Genomic DNA, 25,223 nt, shown 5'->3' on the forward strand with positions numbered 1-25,223 from the left:
GCACGGGGAAGCGGGCTCGTTTACGCCAGACAATTTTTCTGAATTGCGGCGCGCTATCGGGCGGTTGGGGCTAGTGTCCAGACTACTCCAGACGGTCGACCGTCCAACACGGCGATCTGAACCCACCTCTTCGCCTTCCGAACATGGTGGGTCGTGATCTCTTGCTGGCAGTGGGTGATTGGTCTGACTCATGTCCCAATCTGTATCTGACTTTGCATGGGTGCAGAAGAGTCGTTCTTTGGAGAACTTCTAGGCTCATGGACTCACGGAGAACGGGATCCTGATTCGGCTGACTGATGAATTTCAAGTCGAAAGACCCATGATGCAAGTCGTATGTGGAGAGAGAGCTTTCGCCCGTTCCAGGATGATGCTTCGTCTTTCTCTCGGTATGTGAGAATGATATACGGGGACAGCATTTGACAAAGACGATATGCTTATGCACTGGGGTTTCCACCCATCACACACGGACAGGGATGTTTCATGTTCAGGGCAGCTCCGCCACTTGAGGCGTCGAAGTGAGATGATGAGGGGAGGAAACTGGGTAGTGGTGATCACGCTCCGATCCTCCTCAGCCGCAGCTCCTCAAAGCGGTGGACTCCCTCGGATACTCCAAGCGACTAGTAGATCAGCACTAAACCTGCTAAATGACTAGACTCAGTGGACTAACTGGACTGGAAACGGACTCGGAAGTTGTTCTGGGATAACCTGACCCAGCGTGTCATGGTAATGTGAACCTAACTACCTATCCCCCAAAGGCGCAATTGTTTGCAGTGTGCATTGCCTGACGAGAATCATAACTAATGATGTACTCAGCACTTACGTTGAGTATGATGGTTTTGCTACCGACTTGATGGTCTGAACCTGGAAAATGAAATCCAAGTATACGGGCAATAGGTATTTCTCAGGAAAAAGAGATCCGGTAAGCTCACTGTGGTCACAATGGGAATTATTAGGAATGATTTGCAGGTCCAGAATAGGTACACTGTACGATCTACACATTGCTAGAATGCACTTTCTGGGACCAGCCTTGAGACAATTGACTTTTTACCGGTGAGGAAGTTCCATTTGAATCGAGCTCAGGAATTTCTCTTGCGCTCTTGCTCTACCCATGCTTGGACCGCTACTCTCTACGACTTGTACCCATCAATGCCCTCATATAGGTTCATAATCATGCCCGCCAACGACCTCAAGAGAGAGAGGCTCTGAAGCGGGGTGCTGGAATGGTGGGTGTCCCTCTTTTGCGGTGGAGATGATCCCTTTTTAGCCCCCATCGGGCGATCCCCGACGGATCCACCATGGTTAGGAAAGCAGAATCATCTTTGGTCAATGGATCTATTATCGAGGTCATTATCTATTCAGAGCACATAATCTATATTCAATGCCATGACTACAGTAATGATATGACTGAGTATGACTTAGCCTTGTGTATAGCGCATCCTCATAGTCGTGAGAGACAGACAATGATTGAATGGCCACCAAAGGTGATTACTGTATGGTTTCCAGTACTCGCCTACTAATTGAGTGATGTATTATGTATTGTAAAAACCCGTCCGTATTTAAACCATCTCCGACTCACGAGGCTTGGCGCTGCCGGGAGAAAAGCGATCGAAATCTTGAGGAGGCCCAAATTTGGACCCGTTTTCCCGTTCTGCCTCCAATCTTACTGTCTACGCGAGTCACGTGATGACCCTGGCTGACTCCAAGGTTTTGAGGCCTGAGGATTTGAGGCTGAAAAGAGTAACCTACCTATGGGAGGCCTCACTCTCTGCATGAACTTTTTTCAGACTTTCGAGGTGTCTGTGCCGAGCTTCGGCGCGGTCGGTGCTTCATCGCTTTACTACAGAAGCAGTGCGAATGCAAGTGAGATGGAGGGAGGTTCTTGATAGGTTCGATTTGAGTGTCCTAATAAGAGAGCGCTTTGATCATTCGATGACCATCATACTAAATACCGTAGCGGCGTGAAACGCCGCCGTGAAAGAAGACTCGTCATACTGGGGGCATTTGACTCTATGTTGGAGTGCACAGCCAAAGTCGCCTTGCTGACCTTCCCCCGCGTCAGATCCCTGCAGCGAGGTTCGTATCTATTGCTGTTTTTGAGCGGACCCCCATGCCAGACGAAAATGATAGTAAGAGTAAGGATAAGACACACAGTTCTCGGTACTAGGAGTAGGCGGTGTTCTTTCTTTTGGCGATGATTGATGTTTTCTCGTAACCTCGTCACATGATACATAGGCAATCTGAGCCTGATACAAAGTGCTTACATACAACGAATCTCTCGACTTTCTGCCGCTGCCAGGATCAGATCCATTGAAACAAGGGCGCCACCAGCGATGAACCCCCCACGAGAGCGGTCAGTCCTGTGCAAACGATGACCAGCCCGAATCCTTGACCATACGGTCCTATCGCATGGCCCTGCCAGTGATCGGCGTGGATCAGCGCCTCACTTAACGGTCCGCTCACCACGTTGCCAACGCCTCGACAAAAAGCAAGGGTCGAGAAGATCATGGTCGCATCCGCTTCGGGATTCACCTTCTGGATGTCTCGGATCATGCCGGACCAGATGGCGGAATAGCTGCCGGCAAACAAGCCATAGGCCACTCCGAACACAATCAGGATGGGTAAGGAGGTGGAAAGGCCCCAGAGGAGAAAAACGGACAGCACTGTTCCCAGAGTGGAAATGGCAACGCAGGTCCCGGTGGCGCATCGGTCACTCAGATGTCCCATCGATACACTGCCAAACACAGATGCCAGGTTCAAGGCGGTCACGGTGAGCGAGGCGACCAGGCTCGAGGCCCCCTGCAAGCGCGCCACAGTTGGAAGATATATCGCTGGCAGGAAGAAGCCCAGCGCCTCGGCAACGCATCCCAGCTGATAGATGATTGATATCCGACTGAACATGAATCGGAGATTCAGCCGTTCGTATTGAGTCTGTTTGGGTACGGGCAAGCGAGGTTTATGGAAATAGAGTAACGGCGCTGCAAGTACGAACATCAAAGCAGAAAATATCCGCAGCGTCGTGCGAAACCCGAAGTTTCCAAGCAGTTTGTCCAGTGCTAGAGGGATGAGAATGCCGGAAAGTCCCGATCCAGCCCAGACAATGCCAAACGCAAGTCCTCGTTTCTTGTCAAACCATTCGGACATGAACAGAATCGACGGGCTATATGCGATGCATCCACCAATTCCGAAACCAATCCCTTGCGACAGCACAAGGTGGGTGAAAGTCGTCGAAAACGAGGCCACGGCGAGCGACAGACACATCAGAGTCATGCCAATCGTGGAGAACCATCTGGCGTGGCGAGGAAGAAGAATCATTATCGTGATCATAAGAGGACAGCCCAAGTATGCAACGCCCTGGAGTAATGCAATGGCTAGTTAGTTGTCGCATCTTGTAATGTGGATATGGTGAACCTTTGCTTACCGTTGCGCAGGTTCCAATCACCGCTACATTGTCAGACTGAGAGAACATTTCCCTCTCACGGTAATAACTTTGAAAGACGCCGAACGAGAACGCGAAACCTAGATGTGATCAAAAACTGGTCAAACACATCCCGCAAGGAAACGGTGACATCTTTGACGAACCCCAGACCAAAGCTTCGATTGTAGCCGAGGCGGCTAGAAACAGCCATGCATGAGCCCCTCCATCGATGGGCGGGAGAGTATCCAACACGGTGGGTTTTGTGGTTTCCAGAGATAGTGACAAATTTGTATCGTCGTATGACTGGGAGTCGTCGGAAAAGGAGGCCTTGACTTCCATCTCGACTGGCTAGGGCATCCAAAGAGGCCCCAAAAGAAGGAATTCAAGAAGCGACCTCGAAGTCAGGTCCAAGATACAAGTAAGATATACATCAATCCCCCGGCCTTTTCACGCAAGGGCACACCCAGCGACGTCACATTGCACACGATCGGTAAGAACAAGTTGGGGAAAAAAGGGAAGGGATGCCGGATCAGCTTTGGCTTGGATCAAATGACAAGAGGAATTTCGGCGAAAGAGTACTTGTCTTTATTGGACAGCCAGACGCCAAAGTGTCTTTAGGCTTTGGAAGACTGGGCGATCATTCTTATCATCCCAGCACTGCTGCCACCTGACAAGGTTTCTCTGTCGGAGAGATACCTGCATCATATGTGGCTCGCGCAAGCCAACGCGCCGCAAAATTCCTCGGACGATGGACTCTTGCAGTGTGAGCCAATGAAAGGAACCAACCAGTAGTGGACTGCAGCAATATAGTCTGCGCTTGACGTGCTCTGGATGGGGCATAGAGCCATAACAAGGGCCTTCCCATCCCTTGCCAACGCGCTTATGAACGGCAGCATCGCTCTATGGAATGTAGGGTCCTTGACTCGCTTCGCCTATTACCTGATAAATCATCCGACGCGAGAGCGAGGGATTTGTTTTTCGAGTGCAAAGTCATACCGTTCGACTGGGTGGCAAGCTCAAGTCATAGGTCTCGAGATCACTGGAGTCGGCATTTGCTGGATTATTCGGAGACTTTACACAGCATGTGTCAGCAGATGATCGTACACAACCTTAGCTGCTGTATTCGCCTGGATATGCATGAGTTTAACGATCAGGAGCTTAATGACATCTGTGAACACTTGATGTTCCAGATGGAGAAAAAGTTAACATCGTCTGACCCTAGAACTATTTGAATATCAAGTTGGACTTGTGCCCTTGCAGTTTGAGAAAAGTATTCAATTCAGACCCGGTTGTTCATACAGCCTTTCTCAGACAAGGGCAGCTCGTAGGAGTCTCTCCAGTTCCTGCAAATATTCTGTTTTGGATGTCACGCTCGACATTAGATACAGCACATTGCCGAGCACGCGAGAGTGAACATTGAATTTATGACTTCCGGCAGAAAGTTGCTGCTGCAGGCCTTTGGCGGCATTTGATGTGTATCCTAATGGAAGTGTTAGTCTGGACTGTAATAGTCGGGTACTCATGACGAAGTGCTCACCACCGCCCTGGGTATCTTTCAAGGAGACGCTGAGAACCGTTCCAATAGCAAAAACGCTTTCGACAGACTCGGCACAAGACAACTCGTGAAGTAATTCCGGTGACCAGACACTCCATACCTCGGGGCCCGTTTTGCCAGAGAACGCGCCTGCTCCCTTGTTCCATTTTGTTTTGTGTTGATCAAACGTGCCATTCTCATTCATTGTATTCATTGTCTTGATCGATTCGACGGCAACAGTACATCCGACCGGATGAGCTGTGTAGCTATGGCCGTGGAGAAGGGCGTCGCTCTTCTCGGGACTCAGGAACGTTTCGAAAATTTCCTGGCTAGCAACCGTTGTGCACAAGGGAATAAGACCACCAGTAAGAAGCTTTGCGTTCACAGCGATGTCAGGGTCCACGCCAAGGAAGGACGCCGATGTTGGCCGTCCAAGTCGATAAAGTCCGGTAAAGACCTCGTCGAAAATGACCGGCAGGCCTGACCAGGATCCGTCGCTCGTCTGAGCAACAGCATCCGAAGTGAATAAGTCCGGATGAGCACGAACGACGTCAGTCAAACATCGCTGAAAGAGAGGATCACTGGCAAGAATGCAAGTAAGTACAAATTCACGTAACCCAATAATCAGGACGACGCGTTCTTGGTCAGACTCACCAGAACAACATGCCGCCGGCGCCCAGAATGACAGGCTCCAAGATTAAGGCTCCAAACTTCATGCCTTGTTTCTTGACTAAATCTTGAATTGTTTGTCGGATATACTCTTTGTAAAGCTGGCTTGTCTCGGAATTGGCACGGGAGTCAAGATCAAAGATGGAGCCCAGCGACTCAAACTCCGAATCCGATCCCAGTGCTTGGCGCAGTTCAGCTGGTACCTCTACTTTCCATCTGCCGTCAACCATCTTGACCAGTGGGAAGTCAAACCAATGGCCACGGCCACGGTACCATTCAACCTTTTGGTTGTACACTGACGGATCGGAACAATCCATCACACCAATTGTATCCCCATGATAGCTTCCCTTGAGGCCGAGGATACTGATTTGCTCCTTGGAAGCATCCCAACCGTAGCGGTCACAAGCGACACGGAGGCCCATTTTCAGAGCCACTTCCATGCCAGTGCTGCCATTGTCTGTGTAGAAGACTTTGGCGAAGCGCGGATTGTCAAGAGTTTTCAACAGAGTGTCAGCAAGTGTGAGCGCAGGCTCGTGCACGGCACCGGCGAACATAACATGACCGTATCGACCAGCTGCATATGCTGCTGAAAGCGACAAGTCGGGATTGCCGTGACCAAGCCCCTGTGTCCACCACGACGCAGATCCATCAAATGTCGGACGCAGTGCACTCGCTGCAGCATCAACAGGGCTGGTGCCATAGGTCTGGAAGAAGTCGTCATGAGCCGAATCGATCACAGTAATATCCTTGGGGCGCATGCCATGGTGCTGTGTAAAAGGGTACCATATCAAGTCTTGCGCCCGACTGGACATTTCAGCCAATCTCTCGATGCGCTCAACATTCTTGATTTTCATCTCCTCCAGCAATTGTGCAACACTATCTTCTTGTGAAGCTTGCCGGTAGTAAGAAAACATTGCTTCCTCATCTCGTGCTAACGAATCGGTGTCAGACTGAGATGGTTTCACTGGTGGTGCTGGTAGGGACACCAAGGGTATACTCTTTTTGCGGAAGAAGTCGCCAAGATAATCGTGGTTCTGGTAGTAGTCATCGCGGAATAGCAAAACAGATTGCACATCGTACCCGCGGACCAGAAGGGATTCGTAGGCAGAAATCGAGGAAGAGATACCTCCGAGTCGGGAATCCGCCACAAGTACGATGGGCAATCGTAGAGGCCGGTATAGATCCGCTTGAGAGTTTCCGTTCGGACCGGGTGAATGAACGCCTCCTGCTGTCTCGACGAGGGCAAAGTCGATCTCCGTTCGGGCCCATTCTGACAAAGTTTTGTGGATGGCCGCAAGCAGGCCATCATCTCTAGGTACCTACTGGCCTGTCAATCTACATCCGATATAGGATTTCGAATCCCACTCACCGTCTTGGTCTTCTGTTTTGCCGCTATGTGCGGGCTCACAGGCTCATCAAATTGGTAGAGACACTTGGTTAAAGTCCCTGCTCCATACTTCTTCATGTGCCTGGACATGTCATTCAGAATGAGATGAATAATCGAGCAGTCAGTTGAGGGAGATTCGTGTCTTACCAGTCATCCGCATCATCAAGAGACCCAGTCGAGACGGGCTTCAAGAAAGCTGCTCTCTGTTTTTGGCGTTGAATCGCATTGCACAGTACCGTAGACACGATTGTCTTTCCGACGTCGGTATTGGCCCCGTAAACCTGGTGTGCTCGCAATGTCCGCCAGAGACCCGCGCCGACCGGAGCCATTGCTTTCAAAGGTCGACTTGAATTGATAATGAAACAATCTTAGATGGCTGTTCGAGATCAGTCCGCCCCTTGACAATCTTCTGGATATGCTGTGACACTCGCATGTGCAATTCCTCTCAGAGGAGCCAAACAGCTACACAAAGCACATTTAGTCATTTCCAGGCCCCGTCAAGCCCAGGTCTGGGCGTGATGGGGAGGGCATCAGTCTGTTAGCGAATCAAGCACCTCATTCATCATCTCCACCTGCTTCGTCACCGAAGTTCACCGAGGTCCAGGTGCGTCTTGATCAACGAAAGTCAAATACAAATCGTTGAGGGCTTGTCTCCCCCAACCATGAACCATGGCGAGTCAGTTGCGAAAAGACACAATGTACGTCTTATCGAGTGAGTAAAGGTGTCTTTCAACGCATACAACGAAGAGCCCCTGCTGGACACGAAGAAGAAATCGACTCTTGGCTCTCGTTCGGAATTGACGGGCGCATGGCGCATGCACCTCAGACTAGGCCCCGCCTGGATGCTCTGAGCCCACCATTCTGCAACCCCCGGACCCATCCGCGGTTCCAAAATGGCCCCGAACACCGTCTCAAAGGTGCGGGATGGCCTGGAAGCTGGAGGTTGGATTGCCGGGCCACGTTGGGCGATGGAAATGAGGCACAAAACAGGGACGCCCGTGACTAACCGATCATGTGCACAGAGCGGTGTTCCGGAGTACATGTAGCCTCTTTAGGTTATTGGTAAACTAGGACCAGACCTGTCAGGGCAATATCATACAGCACTCAGTCCTCATCATTACTGAGTCATCTGTACAACATATCGATGGCTGACCGATCACCAGCTCCCACCACCTTAGTGGATGCCCTCACCAGTGCCCTCGTTAAACGAGAGGCGAAATCGGCGCGGCGAAAATTGACCGTTTTGCCCGGAACGGCAGTGGACTTTTCATCGAATGACTTTCTCTCTCTGTCGACGTCTCCAGCGTTCAGGAATCGGTATTTGTCCCATCTTAACTCGGCACCAGAGTCATTCCCATTTGCCAGTGGGGGATCTCGCCTCCTGGACGGGAATTCCGCCTATGCAGAGGAGCTGGAGCGCTTTGTGGCCGAGTTTCATGACGCACCAGCAGCCCTCTTGTTCAATTCCGGCTACGATGCAAACATCGGAGTGCTTGCCAGTATCCCTCAGCCGGGAGATCTGGTCTTGTACGATGAATTGGTGCATGCGAGCGCCCGAGAAGGCATGAGACTTTCTCGAGCAAGCGCTCGGAAGATGTTCTCCCATAGCTCGCCCACATCTCTCAAAGAGGTCCTGTCCGAAGAAATGAAAAGTGACCCTTGGATCTGGGAAGGCACTAGAAACGTCTTCATCGTTATCGAGTCACTGTATAGCATGGATGGCGATGTGGCACCTATTCAAGACTTCATCAGAGTAGTCGATGAGTTGCTTCCGCGACAAAATGGGTACTTCATTGTCGACGAAGCTCACGCAACGGGCGTCTTTGGGCCTCGAGGGGCTGGAGTAGTGCAACATATTGGTGTTCAAGATCGAATGTTCATTCGGGTACATACATTTGGGAAAGCCCTTGCAAGTCACGGAGGTATGTTCATTTCTCTGCTAGTTTGGCGGAATTGGATGACTGACAAGACATGCAACAGCCATGGTTCTATGCGGGCCTCAAACGAGGGACTATCTCATTAATTATGCCCGCAGTTTGATCTACACCACCGCACTTGGCTTTCCATTCTTGGCCTCAATTCGCACAGCCTATGAGCTCCTCTCCTCAGGACAAACTGATTCGGTGGGAAATCCAATATTCTCTCCTCAGCCATCGCTCTATCTGAAGCTAATCACGCTCAAACAGCTGCGAACTCGGTCACAGCAACTCATCCAGCATCTCCATCAACGCTTGCAGGCCCTCCGAGTACCTCAATCAGTTCCTTTCAGAGTCGATCACTTTGCAACTTCACCAATCTTCTCACTACGCACTTCTCGGCCACGAGAATTGGCGAGTATCTGCCAAGAGGCTGGGTACATCATCCGTGCAATCATGCCACCCACAGTTCCCCGAGGAAGTGAACGGGTTCGAGTATGCCTGCATTCCGGGAACACAGAAACGGAGATCGATGGTCTAGTGCACGTCATTCAGTCTTGGCTAGATCGCAGCGCGATAAGCACTGGTTCAAAATTATAGAGATTTTTACTTCTACGGAATGTGATATGCCAATACGTATTCATCTTTGCCAGTCACGTTTCAACATGGAGCTGTATTGTCTTGGAATATCTCTCTACACTCGCATTACCTGGTACATTCGGATTGCTCACGTGTCCCATGTGCATCTATTTCCATTGACTACGACCCCAGCAGGAACGTTGTGCCTCTGAGTGAGCTCCCGCTCTCACTCATATTGCGTCGGGTCGGGATGGCAGACTAGGACGTCAAGAATCTTGGCAATACTGTACAAGCTACAAAGTCAGTGAGGTTTGACACGATTCGTAACTTCAAATTTATGATTGAAAAATGTCTACTATGGTTCTAAGTGAAAGAGACATGCAGTCGGTATAAAGGAGATGGTGCCAAGTATGAACAACGGAAGAAGGGAAATAGAGATCAAAATTCGTGAGTGCCGGGAATCAGTTCATCATGTCATGCTTAAACCATCGACTTCTCGACCTTTTCTTCTCCACCAGCGGACGTCTCCGATCGATCCATGGTAGTGTAGCGACTGAAGTCCCGGAGCGCCCGGTGTTCACCTGCGCGAACGTCCCGGTTTTGAGTCTGCTGCTTGTGTGCCTGTCGACGGAAGAAAGCGCGCTTGCACCACTTCCAGAACTCAATGCCTGCAAAGAAAAGCACTGTCTCAACGAAGACAACGCCCCATTCCCAGGAAATAGCTGAGTGCTTGAACACTTGGCGGTTGATCACGGGAATATACAGAATAGGGAACGCAAGTACGAAGCCGGCCATAATACCGAAAAACAAAAAGCGATTGGCCCAGATGTCATACATCCACTGCGTGAAGTAACGCTTGGAATCGGGCTTCATGCGGAAGAAGCTTCGGCGGAGGTTCATCATTTCCCAGGCGAGGAAGAGAGCAAACCAGGTCATGCAGGTGAAGGTCGTGGCACGGGCACGGAAGACTGTGTCGCAAGTATATGGTTTGTTTGGGTCGTTGTATTCGGTGTTACAGCCCGTGCCCAGGTTGCCATCGCCCCAGCGGAACATGACAAGGGAAAAGGCAGAGAGACACAGAGCAGCCATCCACACGCCGTAAACAAAGGTGTCGATGATGATCTCCCAGGTGAAGATACCTTTTTTTCTGTAAAATGCGTATTCAGGTTAGAAGCTGGTCTTTTGAGTGACGTGTGTACATCAGGTATCATAAACTTACACTTTGCGGTGGTCGATCCATCACTTCGGGAGCAGCTTGCTCCATACCCAAGCCCATATCTGGTAGACCAGAGGTGACCATCACAATCCAGATGATCTCGACCGGTGAGATAGGAAAGACGGATTGGTTGGAATCATCCTTGAAGACCAAACCAATCAGCAGCGTGAGAGCAAGAGCAACGTTCTCGGCAAGCAAGTGCAGAACGAATTTCTGAATATTGTCAAAGATACGGCGACCCTCGGAAATGCCATTGATAATAGATGCGAAGTTGTCGTCGGTCAAAACGAGTTCGGAAGCATCCTTGGCCACGTCGGATCCATTTTGACCCATGGCAATGCCTACATCGGCTCTCTTCAGTGAGGGGGAGTCATTCACTCCATCTCCTGTCATTGCAACATAGCAGCCACGACGGTGTAGCGCGTCAATCATGCGAACCTTTGTGTTTGGTGCGCATCGAGCGATGACAAGGGGCAGAGTCGGCAGAGCATCGATCTCACCCTCGGACAACTTGTCAAACTGACTTGCGGTCATGACCATCGCGTCGGCCACATCCTTGGCCAGCATATCCATGCTTGGTGGAAGAATACCGATCTGAATTGCGATAGCCCGCGCGGTTCCGGGGTGATCACCAGTCACCATGTGGACCGAGATTCCGGCTTTGTAGCACTTTTCGATGGCTCCAGCAGTCTCCGGACGAGGAGGGTCGTAAAGGCCAATCAATCCGTAGAACGACAAATCCTTCTCAATTTCTTCACGGGGGAGAGGCTCGCCAGTCGAATTCGCAGGAGGATTGTGTTCCCGTCCTGCGAGACAAAGAACTCGAAGACCCTCGTTTGCTAGGGATTCCACGTTCAGCATGATTTGGTTGCGGATGTCATCGCTTATGGGGACCGACTGGCCATCTTCCCATGTAATGGAAGTACAGGAGTCAATCACTCGTTCGACAGCGCCCTTTGTGAACACCATCTCTCGAGAACTCTCCGAGTTTTCGCTTCGCTTGGCATAAACCACAGACATCTTCTTGACGCTAGAGTCAAAGGGATACTCGGCCTTCTGAATCCAGGCAGGCTTGTCGCCCTTATTCAAGCGATCAGCACCCCAGTTGAAGCGAGAGGCAAATACCTGAATGGCGATATCGGTGGGCTCGCCGCGAGCTTGCCACTCATTATTTGAGTCTTTATGGATGTGAGCAAGGTTGGCCAAAGCAGCAACGTTGAGGAAGGCTTGCAGATGCTCATTATCCTTGACCAAGTCCTCGGGCTTGCTGGCTTCACCAGCTGAATCGGAACCCATCTTGTGGGGTGACTCTCGGCTCAGACTGAGTTCTCCCTCGTAAGGGTCGAGAGGATTGTTTGATGATCCAACCGAGTATGTTCCTTGTGATGGAATCCAGACTCTTCTGGCAACCATACGTCCTTGAGTCAAAGTACCTGTCTTGTCCGAGCAGATGTTGGTCACAGCTCCCAAAGCCTCCAACGAGTCCAGCTTTCTGACGATGACATGTCTTTTCACCATTTGTTTCGTGCCCACGGCCATAGTGATGGTCAGTACGACGACCAGACAGGCAGGAATCATCGAAAGTCCAGTTGCAACTGCATAGATGATGACCTCTTTATCGCCGCGCCAATCGTTGGCACCTGCCACGATGACCGCACAAATGATGGCAATGAAGAAGAGAAGCAGGGCGAGCTTAGAAAGCTTTCGCTGCAGTGGTGTTCCAACATTGGTTCCCAGGAATCGACCGATGGCATCCGTGGTGGTCAAGGTCCAGGCTTGAACGTACCAACGTTTCTTAGTTTCACCACCAGGGCCGCGCTTGACTGGGCGCCGTCTCGAGTCACCACCCCGAAGAGCAGCGGCGATAGCGCCGATCTCGGTGCGCATTCCAGTGCCAATGACAATACCTCTACCACGACCCCGCGTCACTGTAGAGGAGCTGTAGGCGATGTTGAGACGATCTCCGGGGCCAGTGTCGACGTCATACACTTGGTCGGCTTCTTTCTGGACAGGGAGCGATTCACCAGTCAAAAGAGCCTCGTCGGTTTCGAAGTTGAACGCCTCGGTCAATCTGAAGGAGAGCAGCTGTTAGTTACAGTCGACGAGAGTGTCCCCAAGCGGATAGTTAAAACTTACCGGACATCAGCAGGAACAGTATCCCCAACTTTCAGCTCGACCATGTCACCAGGGACAATTTCCTTAGCCGGGACAGTAGTTGTCTTGCCATCACGAGTGACCACACCGGTGGGAGAGCTCAAGCTTCGCAGTGAATCCATAGTCTTTTCCGCCGCAAAGTCTTGGTACACACCCACAACCACATTGAGGACGATGACTGCAGTAATAAAACCACCTTCGATCCAGGATTGAATACCGAAACTAACGGCCATGGCAATGATAAGGATCTATTCAAAATACGCGACATAATGTTAGCTTCTGTGCGAGGCCGGTATTTCCTCCACTTGAAAGAAGGATCATCGTTTCTTTACTTACCAGAATCATCGCATTGGCGATTTGTCGAATGAAAATTTTGGCAATGGAGATGCCTTCATCTCCCTCCAATACATTTTCACCATATTTTTCAATTCGCTGCTGGACGTCGCTTTCATTGAGACCATCCTCCAGGTTCGTCTCTAGCTCTTGGAGAACAGCATCAGAGGTGAGACTGTGGGCTGGTTTGGACAGGTAGTATTGTGAAGAAGCATCCTGCGATTTATCGGCGCTAGGTGACTGGGTGGCCTGGTTCTGTTTGGTGTCCTTAGACATCACTTTTCCAAGTGGAAGAGTGGACTTGGGACGGGCGATTTGAGGGGTGATGTTTGGGGAGAGTGAGATGAAGAAGAATTAAAACGAAATCAAAGGTAGATCTTTGAATGGAATCTTCCTTTAAGGGGGCTTCAAATTGGTTGGGCTCCAGTAGAAGGGGAAGATCATGGAAGAGTCAGAATGGTGATTGTTGATGCGTTTGTAATGATCAAAACTCGTCGAGCATAGCAAATGCGAGTTCTCTGTGATTGATCTGAAGTTTACCTGAGTTACGAGTTCATCAATACTTTACTTCGCGGGGTTCCATCAGGGTATAAATAAATCCCATGCCGGAGTCGAGGGCATGATCCCGCCGAGGAAACATTGCCTCCCTCCATGACATCTCCGATTCTCCGTCCGTGAACCAAAGTTGGAAGGGGAAGCAGGCTTTCATGGTAGCCAATCGACAGTGAGAACCAAGCATTGGCACGCAGCGGGCTCTCTTGGCACAGTCCTCGTTCACTCCAACCGATGCGCCTGGTGACGCACATGACTTGTTTGGTTACTGCACAGCCCGTGGCCGCCAAAGGACGCTGATTGGGTCCGGGACGCCTCGCCAGGAGCGGGAGTCTGGGCATTCCTCTCGGCGGTGCCGGGCGCGGCCTCCGTGATTGCAGATATCGCGAAGTCGACCTTGGCTCATGATGAATAGATCCTTGGCCGTATGTGATTTTTGGGGGAACGAAAGTCCGACTTGCCGTTCATATTCGACATGAATTCCTGTCTCGAGTTCTTAAGCTCGCCATTCTGTGCAGAGCGCGATCACTTTCTCAACTTTCCGGCGCAGTGGCAAATGAAAAAACGTCCGCAGAAGCAGGCTGGCCCTCGACCTTATTGGGCTCACGCGACTCTACACCGTTGAGGCAGTCGATTGAAGCTATCAACATTTCTGATCCGATTGATCCGATCGAGCAAGCACATTACTCCGCGCCTGTCGAACGCCCGGTTGCTGCGATATCACCACAGTCTCTAATTGGATATTGGGACCTTCCAACGTCGATTCGTATTCGCACTAGTTCAGCCATCTCTGCGAGGGTCCAAAAATGACGGGGGAGATCATACCGGGGCGCGAGTTAGTTGGCATCATCATTGGGGCCGTGGTGTTATTCTCGCTCATCAGCATCGTGCCAATGTGAGTTCGGCAGCCGGGCACGGACATGGCTGATCTGTGGCCCACCTTATGCATCATGGTGGTCTGGGAGCTTTAACTAACTTTCATTCCCTCTCTGTTCGATAGTTTGATCATGTGGCATCATCGACGACGACAGGCTTCAAGGGCTGGTGGTGGTGTTGAGGCCCCTGACGAAAGTCCCATCGAGCAATGGATTGAAGGACAAAATGCCGGAAGTGACGTTGCACAGCAATCGCAGGCGCTTTGGTGAGTCTCTCCAACCTCCTTGTTCTGTTTCCTCCCCGCCCGTTCCATTGGAAGTGCCAAGTCCTTAGTTGGGACTTTTGGGGCACACGATATGATGTGATGCGGGGGTCACCCAAGGCTCGGTGGTGGACCGTCTGCCCTACCGCGCCCAGACAGCGTTCCGGCTGTCTTGGCACTGCTCTGGGCGCCTCTGGGCATGAGCAACCACCTCCAGTCTTGGCAACACCCATCCAGTCTTGGCAACACCCATCCAGTCGACATTGTTCCGCGACCAGGTCTCTCTGCACTTCTTTTGAAAAACGCAATGCGCAGTCGGCAAAGGCCCGACTTTGGACCACATGGCTATCAATTTTGGTGTGTCATGGAAAAAGCTAATTGGCTTCTCCAGTCCAATCTGTCTCTCCTCCTTATCATCCACGTCCGGTCTTCTTTCTCCAGAACCGGCTCGATTACCCCACAATCATCGCAAGCCCTCGGATAGCAGTGGCTCGACTGCGTTCTCTCGCGCCGACCTCGACACGGAGAAAGGCGGGAGACGCGACAGTGCGGTTGTCGTTCTCAACCGCTGTCATCATGTGTTTCACAAGGCCTGCTTGGCGTCCTGGTTCGAGTATCGACGGTATAGATGCCCAATCTGTCAGACATCGTATTCTCCAGGACAGGCTGGGCGGCACTGATCCTGATCCTGGGTGTCTCATATGCATGCAGGAGTGCAAGACGTTGGACGTTCACCCACTGTATAATGAAAGTTGAGCAGGGTTTCTTTGGTCCATACTACTACCAAGAGTACAAGACCCAGAATGTCTTTGGGCGCATTTGAAATTCCCGCATGATTGTTTACCATATGTATGTTCCATAATAATTCACGCTTCTCTCCATATGCAGCACGAGTCTTACTTGATATCCAAATCTTCATGACTGAAATGTGGTCGAGGCGAAGGCCCAGTATGACCTACGACAAGACGTTCGGACCCTGGACTCAGGCCACCTGGGTTCGGTTCGGTCTTTTGAAGAACACAAGGCAGTAACGAGGGGCCATCCAGATGACGAGGAGAGAATGCCCCGAAGACAAGTAACCACGTGCGAGTGAATGAACCGCCAAATCCAACATCGTTATTGTGAGGCTTGCTTGAAACAGACCTAGAAGGTCCAGTGAGCTTAGCTCTGTCTCATGTAGAATGTACAAAGAGTCTAATCGGTATCTAGGGCTGGAAGTTTAAAGTCTCAACCTTCACCATACACCAGATTACTATTTAATACCTACTTCCTACGAAGCCCCAGCCTCCAAATGATGGGGAGCGATCATTTTATGAAGGTTGCTATTGGTAATGTTCACACTGCCATCTTACAAAAGGAGTGAGGTTCCATTGTCAAAAGTTTATCACTTGCGACGACAAGAAGGATCCATGGACGATTGTCTAGGGCTGACTGTGACTGTCCTAGCGCAAGTGGCTTTTTTTTTTTTTTTTTGGAAATAAGAATGGATGGTGTCCTCTAGATATACCCGAAGTTTAGGATAAAGTACGTCAGATAGAAGTCAAAAGTACATGGAATGATCACCCTTGGAGGTCTGTCACCTCTAGACTATTTTTCTGAGAAACTGTTCGAAGCGGCGCTGTTGCATAATCCCATCACGTACGTCACGAAGATTTGTCCGCGGGGAAGGTCAAGATTCCTCGAAGTCTCGAATGATGATTCAAGGTTATGTTCCTCGTCATCCGCAAGATGAGTAACTTTCGCTCTTTTCTCTACTTGCTCAAATTGCACTTTGCGTTAGGTAACCGACGAAAGACTCATTTAAGGACTCCGAGTGAGTACGTATATCCGTAATATAAATCATTCCAACGAGAAAAATAAACGGAAATGTGTAATATACAGTCAACAGCGACAATCATGCTTCGCTTTTCGTGGAATGGACCTCAAAGTGAATAGTCTGCTGAATCACGTTCAATTGGTCAGAGCCAGGAACCAAGCCTTCCGTGCTCTCGCCGTCATCCTCAATCGATTCTCGCCAACCACTGGTCACTTGCACCGAGGTACCGGGCTTCATGCCGGTCTCCGTCGACTTGCCCATCGAAGAGAAGTTATACCCAGTACGAACGTGGGTGGGATCAGAAGGGTCGTTGTTGATGGTGTATGCGTGGACACCGGGCTGAAGTTCGATGACGAGGCGGCCGAGGGAGGGAAGGGCTGTTGTTATGATGCTGAGGTTCATCATGGCTCTGTTGGGGTGGGTGAGAGATGAGGTCAGTTGGATATCATTGAAAGTAGGTTGGCGAGAAGGATGCACTTACTGGTCCCAAATTGTAGAGTTGGTGTTTTCCCCTAGAGACCACTTGTTAGACGAGGTATGCAGAGCAAGTGAGGTAGATGAACATAGAAGACGAGGGCAATATTGTCTTACAGGGCTTGTCGGGGGATTCCAGCATCTTCACTGTATATTTGATTTGCAAGCCAGTCGCGACACAGACACTGCGGGCGTCGTTAGTTGCGTTGATCGATTCACTTCGGTTTGTACGATCAGCAAGTGCACTTACAGTAATCTGCTTGCAAGTAAAGACATGATTCGGAATCGCTTTAACTGTGTCAATTGAACATTGCGAAGTAGGAGACACGGCAGCACGACGAGCACAATATCCGTTAAGATGTTGAAAACTCCGATCACCGTAAACAGCGCCGTCTAGTACACGACGTGGACATTTGTCAGCTTCTTGTCTCGGGGCAGAGAGCCCGTCTCATAAATGTGACTGACCTGATTACCGCAAGACTCTGGCTGATCCCATCTCCACGGCGTCGGCATAGAGCAACGGAAAGAAAGCGCGAGGACTGAGCCTATCGTCCAGGCTACAATCACAGCCATCAAAGACTTGTTGGCAATGGATGACCGACGCGAAGTCATGAGGTTTTTGAATAGTAGACCGAGCGAAAGCTTGCTAAAAGCAATCGTGAAGACGAGTAATATTTGAGCGGCATATTCATACTGTTGCAGGGAGATGTACGTTTGAGTCAACTGATCTTTGGCAAGATTTCCGTCACCTTTACGGAGTCTCTTACCTTGAGATACTTTTCCAGTTGCGCGGCCTCCAGATTGGAAAATCTGCGACCAAGGCCGTGCGAGATGGCTAATTGAGCCAATATACTCTGTATAAGACCAAGTAACTGTTGCACATTTCGATAAAGATTAGATCAGCAACCATCGCACGCAAGAGAAGCAACCTTGTGCCCGCAACGGTTTGCCCCAGGAATGAGAGGCTCATACCAGTGAAATGGCCAGCAGAATATCATCGGGATGAATGACGCGACCGATGAACCACCGAGTGGATAAACGAGTGGACACAATGACAACAGTCAATGCCAGCAAGGTATAGATGGCCACGGCGCCATAACCTCCATGATCGTCGGCGGTAATCTCAAAGAGAGGAGGAAGAGTGCCGGCCATGGCGACGTGGAGGGGGGGGGGGGACGATCAGCCCTGTACTTTCTGCGATAGGGAGGGGCTCGGTAGTTGGAGAAAAGTGACGGGTCATAAAAAAGAAGGAAGAATGAGAGAGCGCACAATCACAAGGAAACAAGAAAGAGAGGATGGCAGATCACAGTTCGTCGATCGCATCCAGCAGATCAGAAGATCGTGGTTGATGCAGCGAAGGTCCCAGCTGCTGGGCTAGTGGGGCTTGCTTATACAACCTGGTACTGAAACTGGTGTTATGTGAACTTGTGAAGCCGACGATGAGGCCGGACTGGCGAGACAGTGGTCACTAATCAGTAATCACCCTCCAGTGGCCGTGCGATGCACGAGATTGACTCAAGGTTCAATCAGAAGTATGGGTCTATGGGGGTATTTGGAACTGGGTCTTTGCAACATCTCATTTTGTTTTTCTCTCTGGCGGTTCCTGGACATCTAGAGAAGCTTTGGCTTTTCACGTGGAAGGATCGCACCGTGGCCCATGAAACCTTGCCGGCCACGAGGCGAAGACAATCACCATCTTGGTCTTCTCGTGGCGACATTGTGTGTGTCCGAAACAGGATTACTCCCCGACATTATTACACTAGATTCAATATGTATTGTCTAGTGTCGTCCCTGGGAGGTGGATACACGCTTTGGTGTTTACCAGTCGATCAGGTTACATGACTGGCGAAGGTCCGGGCCAAGCGCTGTGATACATACACAAGCGTGGACGGCACGGCAATATGCTGCTACTACTTTGCTACTACTCCGTACAGATCACGAGATTCCCTCCTCGTTGCCCTCGCCCTCTTCCGTCCTCGAAGTTTAATGCTCCCTGGGAGCCAGTCTCGATGCCTTTTGGCCGGCGATGAGGCTACACTACGACACGGAGTCCGGTCGGGGGCAGATCCACATGGGAGGAGTCCTCGCGGGGCCTGTGCACATGGAGTTTCGACTGTCTCGTATCAACGACTCCTGGGTTATCTTGACTGATTACGCTTGTTAAATGACAGATGGCGCTTCCATCGTCTCAAAATGAGGGCCACCTTTTGGCCCCTGTTCCAACTCAGACGTCGGGTGAAATTGCGCGATTCGGCGATGAGCTCGGTCGCGATGTGTATCAGAACCAAGAAGAATCCAAAAAAATCCATGTCGGTTGTTTCGGCAAGGCCTGGAAACTTTATCGGCTCGAATGGAAGCAAGAAGCTTTTCTGACCATCGGCTGTTTAGACTTTCCCAGAGGCCGCCAGATGGCTGTCAGACTGCCGGACCCAGATTATGGACGATTGAAATCCGCCCCGACACATACCCGGCCGGTGTCAGTGTCAGTGTCAGTGTCAGTGTCACTCAGTAAGTCAGTAGTAGTGTCAGACACAGGGACTAGTACTGTACTGAATGCCTACGAAGTGAACTCACTCAAGATCATTTGGTCCTAACAGAGTCAATTGACGTTGAACTAGTCTGCCTAACCCTTGGATATGGCAGCATGAAACTAATTTCTGAATTGCTTGCTCATGAGCACCGATCGTCATCGTGAGATCGAGGCTTGCAACACAGGACATGACTACACTGAACGCTGAATGCTATGAAGGGTGAACTTAGACCCATGATCGGTGGGGGACTGCCCTGACTTCATCGGCGGCCTTTCTCCTTCGGCCCACGACAAATATCCAGCTATTCAGCTGTCCAGCTACCCATGATCGCCGTGCTCCATTCAGTGGAGACTCGACGAGTTGACAGAGACCGAATCGAAAGAGATCGAATCGACAGAGACCGAATCGACAGAGACCGAATCGACAGAGACAGAATCGCCCACTCGCGACTTTGCACAACTGGTCGTTTGGCAAAGGGGCAAGAGGAGAAACGCTAATTTCTCGCGGTGGCAACAAGATATCCACAAGTACCATCGACGGATGGCGAGGCTCGCGGGACATTCTACGACGACTGCACTCACGGCATCAAGATAAAGTGCAAGTGTGGATCACTGGATACTGGCCAGTGGACACCGCTCAAGTGTGATTTTGACCCCGAAAGGACCGCGGGCGCATAGCATACGCCAGATAGAGGCATCGCTACCTGGTGACTTTCTCTCCCTCTCCGCCAACTTTAAAGTAAGTTCACTCATTTCACACTTCGCTAGTCTTGAACTCTCCCAAAGCTTCGACTCGAAAAGTGGAAACGGGGGGAGGTGTCAGACTTCCACTGGCTACTGAATACTGGATAGTGGACAGTCATGGTGGATGTAGATGTCGGTTGCGACTCATATTCGTGATCTCTGTTCTGGCCTCTGGTAGCATGAGCAGGGCAACTCGTGTGCAGTTGTGCACTACACAACATCCCACTGTCGGATTCTACTACTAGGTATTACCTAGTAGGTAATGTATACGACTTCACCAGTCCACAGTTCCACACTCCACACCACCCGGTTCCGAGTCCACCGTCCCCTCTACTACTGATCAGTTGAAGACGGTCCAAGACCAACCTTTACCCAGTTCAGCAGAGGCCGCGAGAGCTAGTCTTCCTAGTGAAACGGCTGTGAATCTCCGGTCGGGGCAGTGCGGGTCCTTGCCATCGTCTTGACATCCACTCAATCCCGATAGCGGCGCCCGAATTCTTCCTCTATCTGCGGTAATTTCGGAGAAAGTAGTAAATACAACTTCCCCCTCGATGCTTGTCATAGCGTCCCTTAACCTCGAGGATCCAAACTTTGTCCCCGCTCAATGCCTTCCATGGGAATTCATTGGCTGAATTGGCTTGTTTGACTCCATGGCTGCGACCCGCCCGTATAACACGCGGTCGGAGATGGGTATCGAGTCCACTGATAGGCTGGAGCGGCATGCATGTCTCGCCCAAACATGACGACGATGTGGTTGCCAATGATCGGGAGGTCCAGCCGCCACCTCCCAGATAGTCAAGAGCTCGTGCGTGACAAGGTTCATATCGCATGCAAGTGCGCGACCATGGCGGCCGAGGCGGCCTAGGGGAGGGTCTTGAATCGAGAACACACGGCCCATGAATGCGCTAAGAAAAAGGCTGTTCAAGAAGGGCTATCTTTCTGGCTGACACAAAGCTTAGAAGTAACCTTCTATCATCCGGATAGGCAGCCCGATGGAAACGCTTCTCGGCACATTCTCATTCACTGGCCCCTAAATCCAATTCCTCATGGTGGTCTGGACAGAACGGAACCTTGCCGCCCTAAACAGACAAAGTACTCTTCTCTTGAGCTTCCATTGCGCCGGATCAGTCCTGAGGCGCGGTCGAATGCTTCATTCGCACTAGATCCGAAGCCGACAGGTTGAACTCGGTGGATGGTCGCGATTGCGTTCTGTTTACCCTCACACTCTTTTTCACTTTCTTTGCGACCTCGCCGCGCTATCTCGATGCGAATTGAGGAGTTTGGCATCATGTCGAACACGGACCAATTTGAAATGTCCCGGATGGGTGTCAAGTCTACGCAATTCAGTGTAGGCGAGCCACCCCGGGGCCACACTCGCTCGGGTTCGAATGGCGGGTACAACGGGGGAGTGACAACGTCGATGTCGAGTGGGAAACGATTAGATGTGAGTGTATTTGGCTCGAGAGGTGTGCGATCCCAGAGATTTTGTGGAAAAGCACTGTATGAATGCGCTTGGGTAGAAGCAAATTCATGAATGTTCATCTCCGTCGACCCATTCGGAACGGATTCCCCGTTATACTACCCCATGCTGACAATCGCTTTCTGATCGGCAGAGAGGATTCGGATCGCTGTCAGTCCTTTGTCTATCAATCACCCTTCTCTCATCGTGGGAGGCCGTTGCCAAGTACGTCTGTTGACATGCTCCCAATAACACTTGGTACAAATGCTTACCGCAGTGTCTCTTCCTCGCGCATAGTGGATTCGAAGCCGGTCTCATCAACGGTGGCCCAGCCGGCCTGGTCTGGGGTATGGTCTTATCGCTTGTCGGCACTACCCTCATCATGCTTTCGATGGCCGAGATGAGCTCCATGACTCCCCTGGCCGGAGCGCAGTATCACTGGACTGCGGCTCTGGCACCACCACGCATCCAGGCATTTAGCACCTGGATTCAAGGATGGATTACCGTATTTGGCTGGCAGGCTTCCACCACCAGTATCTGCTACTTGATCGCCAGCCAGATTCAAGCCATGGTGCTCTTGAACAACCCCAGCTATGCACCCAAGCAGTGGCAAGGAACTCTGATCATGTGGGCCGTCATTCTCGGCGCCGGTCTGGTCAACATCTATGGCATCAAGATGCTACCCGCATTGCAGATGATGGGTGGCATCCTGCACATCACCCTCTTTATCGCCTTGGTTGTCCCCATCATTCTGCTCAGTCGCCGAAGTACTCCCGAATTCGTCTTCACTGAGCTTCTCACGGCAGAGCACGGGTGGCAGTCCCCCGGCGTTGCGTGGTGCTTGGGTATGCTTACAGTGACCTATTGTTTCCTCGGGTTTGACGGCGCAATTCACATGAGTGAAGAGGTGCGCAATCCCGCCACCGTCATGCCTCGAGTCTTGTGTCAAACCATCGCGATCAGCGGTGTCCTCGCTTTTACCTTTCTGATCGTCATTCTTTTCTGTATCGGCAGCGTCCAAAATGCGCTGAACCCGCAATACATATTTCCTATTATCGCAATCTTCCGAGAGACCACCAATTCCTCCAAAGCCGCTACGGCTATGCAGACGGCCATTACCGGAATTGGCCTCATTTCCAACGTTGGTGTTGTGGCCTCGGTCTCCCGCCTCACCTGGGCATTTGCCCGTGATGGTGGACTCCCATTCTCTCAATACTTTGCTCATGTCAGTTTCCACATTGATGTTGCCCATCTATTCTGCGATACCTTTTTCAAAGATACTGACCAGTACTCTTCCCAGGTCGATCGCCGCCACCGCGTCCCCACGCGAGCCATCCTCCTAGTCTGCGGCGCTGTTGTCATCCTCTCCGTCATCAACGTCGCTTCCGAAACCGCCTTGAGCGCCATCCTTGCCCTCTCCACCAGCAGTCTCTACGTTTCCTATCTCATTCCCATCGCCATGATGATTATCCGCCGCTTCGACACCAGTCGTGGGCCCATACCCTTCGGACCCTGGAAACTCGGTCGCTATGGCCTCCCCATCAACATTATTTCGCTCATTTACGGCATCTTTGTCTGCATCTTCGTTCCTTTCCCTACCCAGATTCCGGTCACGGCGGCGAACATGAATTGGTCCGGTCCGGTGTTCTTGGGCGTGGTGCTTTTGCTTTTGGTGGATTGGACTTTTCGTGCGAGGCATAAGTTTGTGGGTCCGTCCAAGGATCTTCTGTTTTCGAAAAGTAAGGCCGCGTCTTAGTGAGTGTACACCTTGGCTTGATCCTTCATTTTCCTATATCCTTCTCTCATAATGTAGACCCATGTTTTCAAAGGAAAAATCATTCTGTATAAACGTGTGTACCACCTGCGAGCCGTTTCGTCGACGGATCCTCTTGATGAATAGACTTTTTTTCATGTCTTATTTGCTCTAAATACTCCCAAAGTCTCAGGTAGTTTTATGTACTAGGACAGACTCAGAAAGGACCTCATGCATTGTATAGAGAAACTTACTCACAGGCCCAGAAGCCTAATTTCTAATTGGCCATTGTTTCATAGCGAGTCATCACCATCAAACTGCGTATTTCCTATTCTTTGGCGACATTTCATCAATCTATCAGTTGACGGCTAAGAGGACCCCGCCAGAGGCCCGTGACTTCTGACGTTGGCAATGTTTTAGCACTGTACGCACTAGGCAGCCCTGCTTGCTGTGATACAATGGTCCTCACGTGGAGCTCGACTGCTTGTTGTCATTTTTTTTTTGTTGTTAAAACTGTCGTTTTGATTGGAATGCACAGCATGCTGAGCATGAAGCAAGTGACCGTACGAGACAGTACCTAAACCCAACAGGTCTCTGCTTGTATGTCTCGCACGTCTATAACTCTCGCAACTCTCGCAACTCACGTCCTGACTCTCCTGATAAATCCCACGTGTCTTGCATGAAAGGGGCTCGGATTAGTCATGGGCTTTTTCTCAGTCCCGCCGGCCTCCTCAAGGGCTGGTCTTTTCTTGCCCTTGGTCGAATGCACATTTCTGGTTGACATGGTGAGAGTGTATGTTGACAGCCGCCCCTACTGGTGAGTGTGAGATAGGGATTGTGAAGATGGAGGAGAGCAAGAGAGCAGGCAGCTGCCCCAGGGGAAGCAGCGTCTCAAAATCGCCCTCACTCCAGCTGGTCGTGATTTGTGATACACCCGACGAGAGGATTCCTCTTCCGTGCTCTTCGACCGTCTCACATGATGCCTTTCTTGTACGGTGCTCTCCGGACATCACAGCAATCCGCGCCTCTACAGCATTCATTCACGGGGGCACTATGCCCGGAGGAAACCACGTGATTGCCCAGGACATCGAGTCCTCTCGGTTGCTTCCAGTGTCTGCAGAGCCCAATGTCTGATGATCCAGGGACTGAGTGTGTACGGTAGTGTAAGCCTCAAGGTACATACATATCCCGTCTACTAATAAGGAGGTTTGGGACCTACAGCAGACCGCGAGGCCAGAGGAGATGAAGTGTGAACATCCCGCAGGATTGACTCTTTCTACGCAGTGATTCCCGCAGATAAAGTGGGTAGGCATAGGAGGATAGAGCATCCATCGCATTGCCCAAACAGAAACCAACTCCCTTCACCCTGTGGATATCTAGAGTGAACAAAAGCTTCATTGCCGACAAGTAAACTATCATCTGCACCCCAGGCTCCAACTTCAGGAGATGAGCAAGCACAGTCCACGATACACCAAAACACCCACCGACCCGTACAGGACATGGTGTTGGGGGCCATGGGGGCCGTAAGGACCAAGGGGGCCGTTGACGCATTCC

The 25,223-nt window shown here is 51.0% G+C and overlaps 8 protein-coding genes across 8 annotated transcripts; 3 read left to right on the plus strand and 5 right to left on the minus strand.

Annotated features, from left to right (window-relative positions):
• Positions 1-2,298: 2,298 nt before the first annotated feature.
• On the minus strand, positions 2,299-3,754 carry N7539_004860 (uncharacterized protein; the record flags this gene model as incomplete). The annotated part of the gene is made up of 3 exons (XM_056934462.1): positions 2,299-3,351; positions 3,419-3,516; positions 3,580-3,754. 3 exons carry the CDS (start codon positions 3,752-3,754, stop codon positions 2,299-2,301), a joined length of 1,326 nt encoding a protein of 441 aa, XP_056789656.1.
• A 968-nt stretch (positions 3,755-4,722) lies between these two features.
• On the minus strand, positions 4,723-7,334 carry bioDA (adenosylmethionine-8-amino-7-oxononanoate aminotransferase; the record flags this gene model as incomplete). The annotated part of the gene is made up of 5 exons (XM_056934463.1): positions 4,723-4,895; positions 4,953-5,530; positions 5,604-6,937; positions 6,988-7,087; positions 7,153-7,334. 5 exons carry the CDS (start codon positions 7,332-7,334, stop codon positions 4,723-4,725), a joined length of 2,367 nt encoding a protein of 788 aa, XP_056789657.1.
• Positions 7,335-8,149: 815 nt separating this feature from the next.
• On the plus strand, positions 8,150-9,521 carry N7539_004862 (aminotransferase class I/II-fold pyridoxal phosphate-dependent enzyme; the record flags this gene model as incomplete). The annotated part of the gene is made up of 2 exons (XM_056934464.1): positions 8,150-8,927; positions 8,986-9,521. The coding sequence occupies 2 exons, from the start codon at positions 8,150-8,152 to the stop codon at positions 9,519-9,521; spliced, it is 1,314 nt and encodes a 437-aa protein (XP_056789658.1).
• Positions 9,522-9,980: 459 nt separating this feature from the next.
• Positions 9,981-13,479, minus strand: N7539_004863 (Sodium transport ATPase 2; the record flags this gene model as incomplete). The annotated part of the gene is made up of 4 exons (XM_056934465.1): positions 9,981-10,639; positions 10,722-12,787; positions 12,853-13,118; positions 13,207-13,479. The coding sequence occupies 4 exons, from the start codon at positions 13,477-13,479 to the stop codon at positions 9,981-9,983; spliced, it is 3,264 nt and encodes a 1,087-aa protein (XP_056789659.1).
• A 1,055-nt stretch (positions 13,480-14,534) lies between these two features.
• N7539_004864 (RING finger protein) lies at positions 14,535-15,573 on the plus strand (the record flags this gene model as incomplete). The annotated part of the gene is made up of 4 exons (XM_056934466.1): positions 14,535-14,650; positions 14,756-14,896; positions 14,965-15,149; positions 15,209-15,573. Coding segments are annotated over 4 exons (807 nt in total), but the record flags the coding sequence as incomplete, so codon positions are not given.
• A 1,214-nt stretch (positions 15,574-16,787) lies between these two features.
• Positions 16,788-18,335, minus strand: N7539_004865 (uncharacterized protein; the record flags this gene model as incomplete). Its single annotated transcript, XM_056934467.1, has 7 exons — positions 16,788-17,118; positions 17,191-17,221; positions 17,301-17,368; positions 17,434-17,576; positions 17,649-17,876; positions 17,951-18,037; positions 18,156-18,335. 7 exons carry the CDS (start codon positions 18,333-18,335, stop codon positions 16,788-16,790), a joined length of 1,068 nt encoding a protein of 355 aa, XP_056789661.1.
• A 151-nt stretch (positions 18,336-18,486) lies between these two features.
• Positions 18,487-18,901, minus strand: N7539_004866 (uncharacterized protein; the record flags this gene model as incomplete). The annotated part of the gene is made up of 2 exons (XM_056934468.1): positions 18,487-18,633; positions 18,833-18,901. 2 exons carry the CDS (start codon positions 18,899-18,901, stop codon positions 18,487-18,489), a joined length of 216 nt encoding a protein of 71 aa, XP_056789662.1.
• Positions 18,902-21,745: 2,844 nt separating this feature from the next.
• On the plus strand, positions 21,746-23,672 carry N7539_004867 (putative amino acid permease; the record flags this gene model as incomplete). Its single annotated transcript, XM_056934469.1, has 3 exons — positions 21,746-21,901; positions 22,071-22,141; positions 22,214-23,672. The coding sequence occupies 3 exons, from the start codon at positions 21,746-21,748 to the stop codon at positions 23,670-23,672; spliced, it is 1,686 nt and encodes a 561-aa protein (XP_056789663.1).
• Between the last annotated feature and the right edge of the window lie 1,551 nt (positions 23,673-25,223).

The sequence above is a fragment of the Penicillium diatomitis genome, assembly GCF_028827545.1.
Source record: "Penicillium diatomitis strain IBT 30728 chromosome Unknown utg000005l_segment0_segment0, whole genome shotgun sequence".
NCBI classification, from domain to species: domain Eukaryota; kingdom Fungi; phylum Ascomycota; class Eurotiomycetes; order Eurotiales; family Aspergillaceae; genus Penicillium; species Penicillium diatomitis.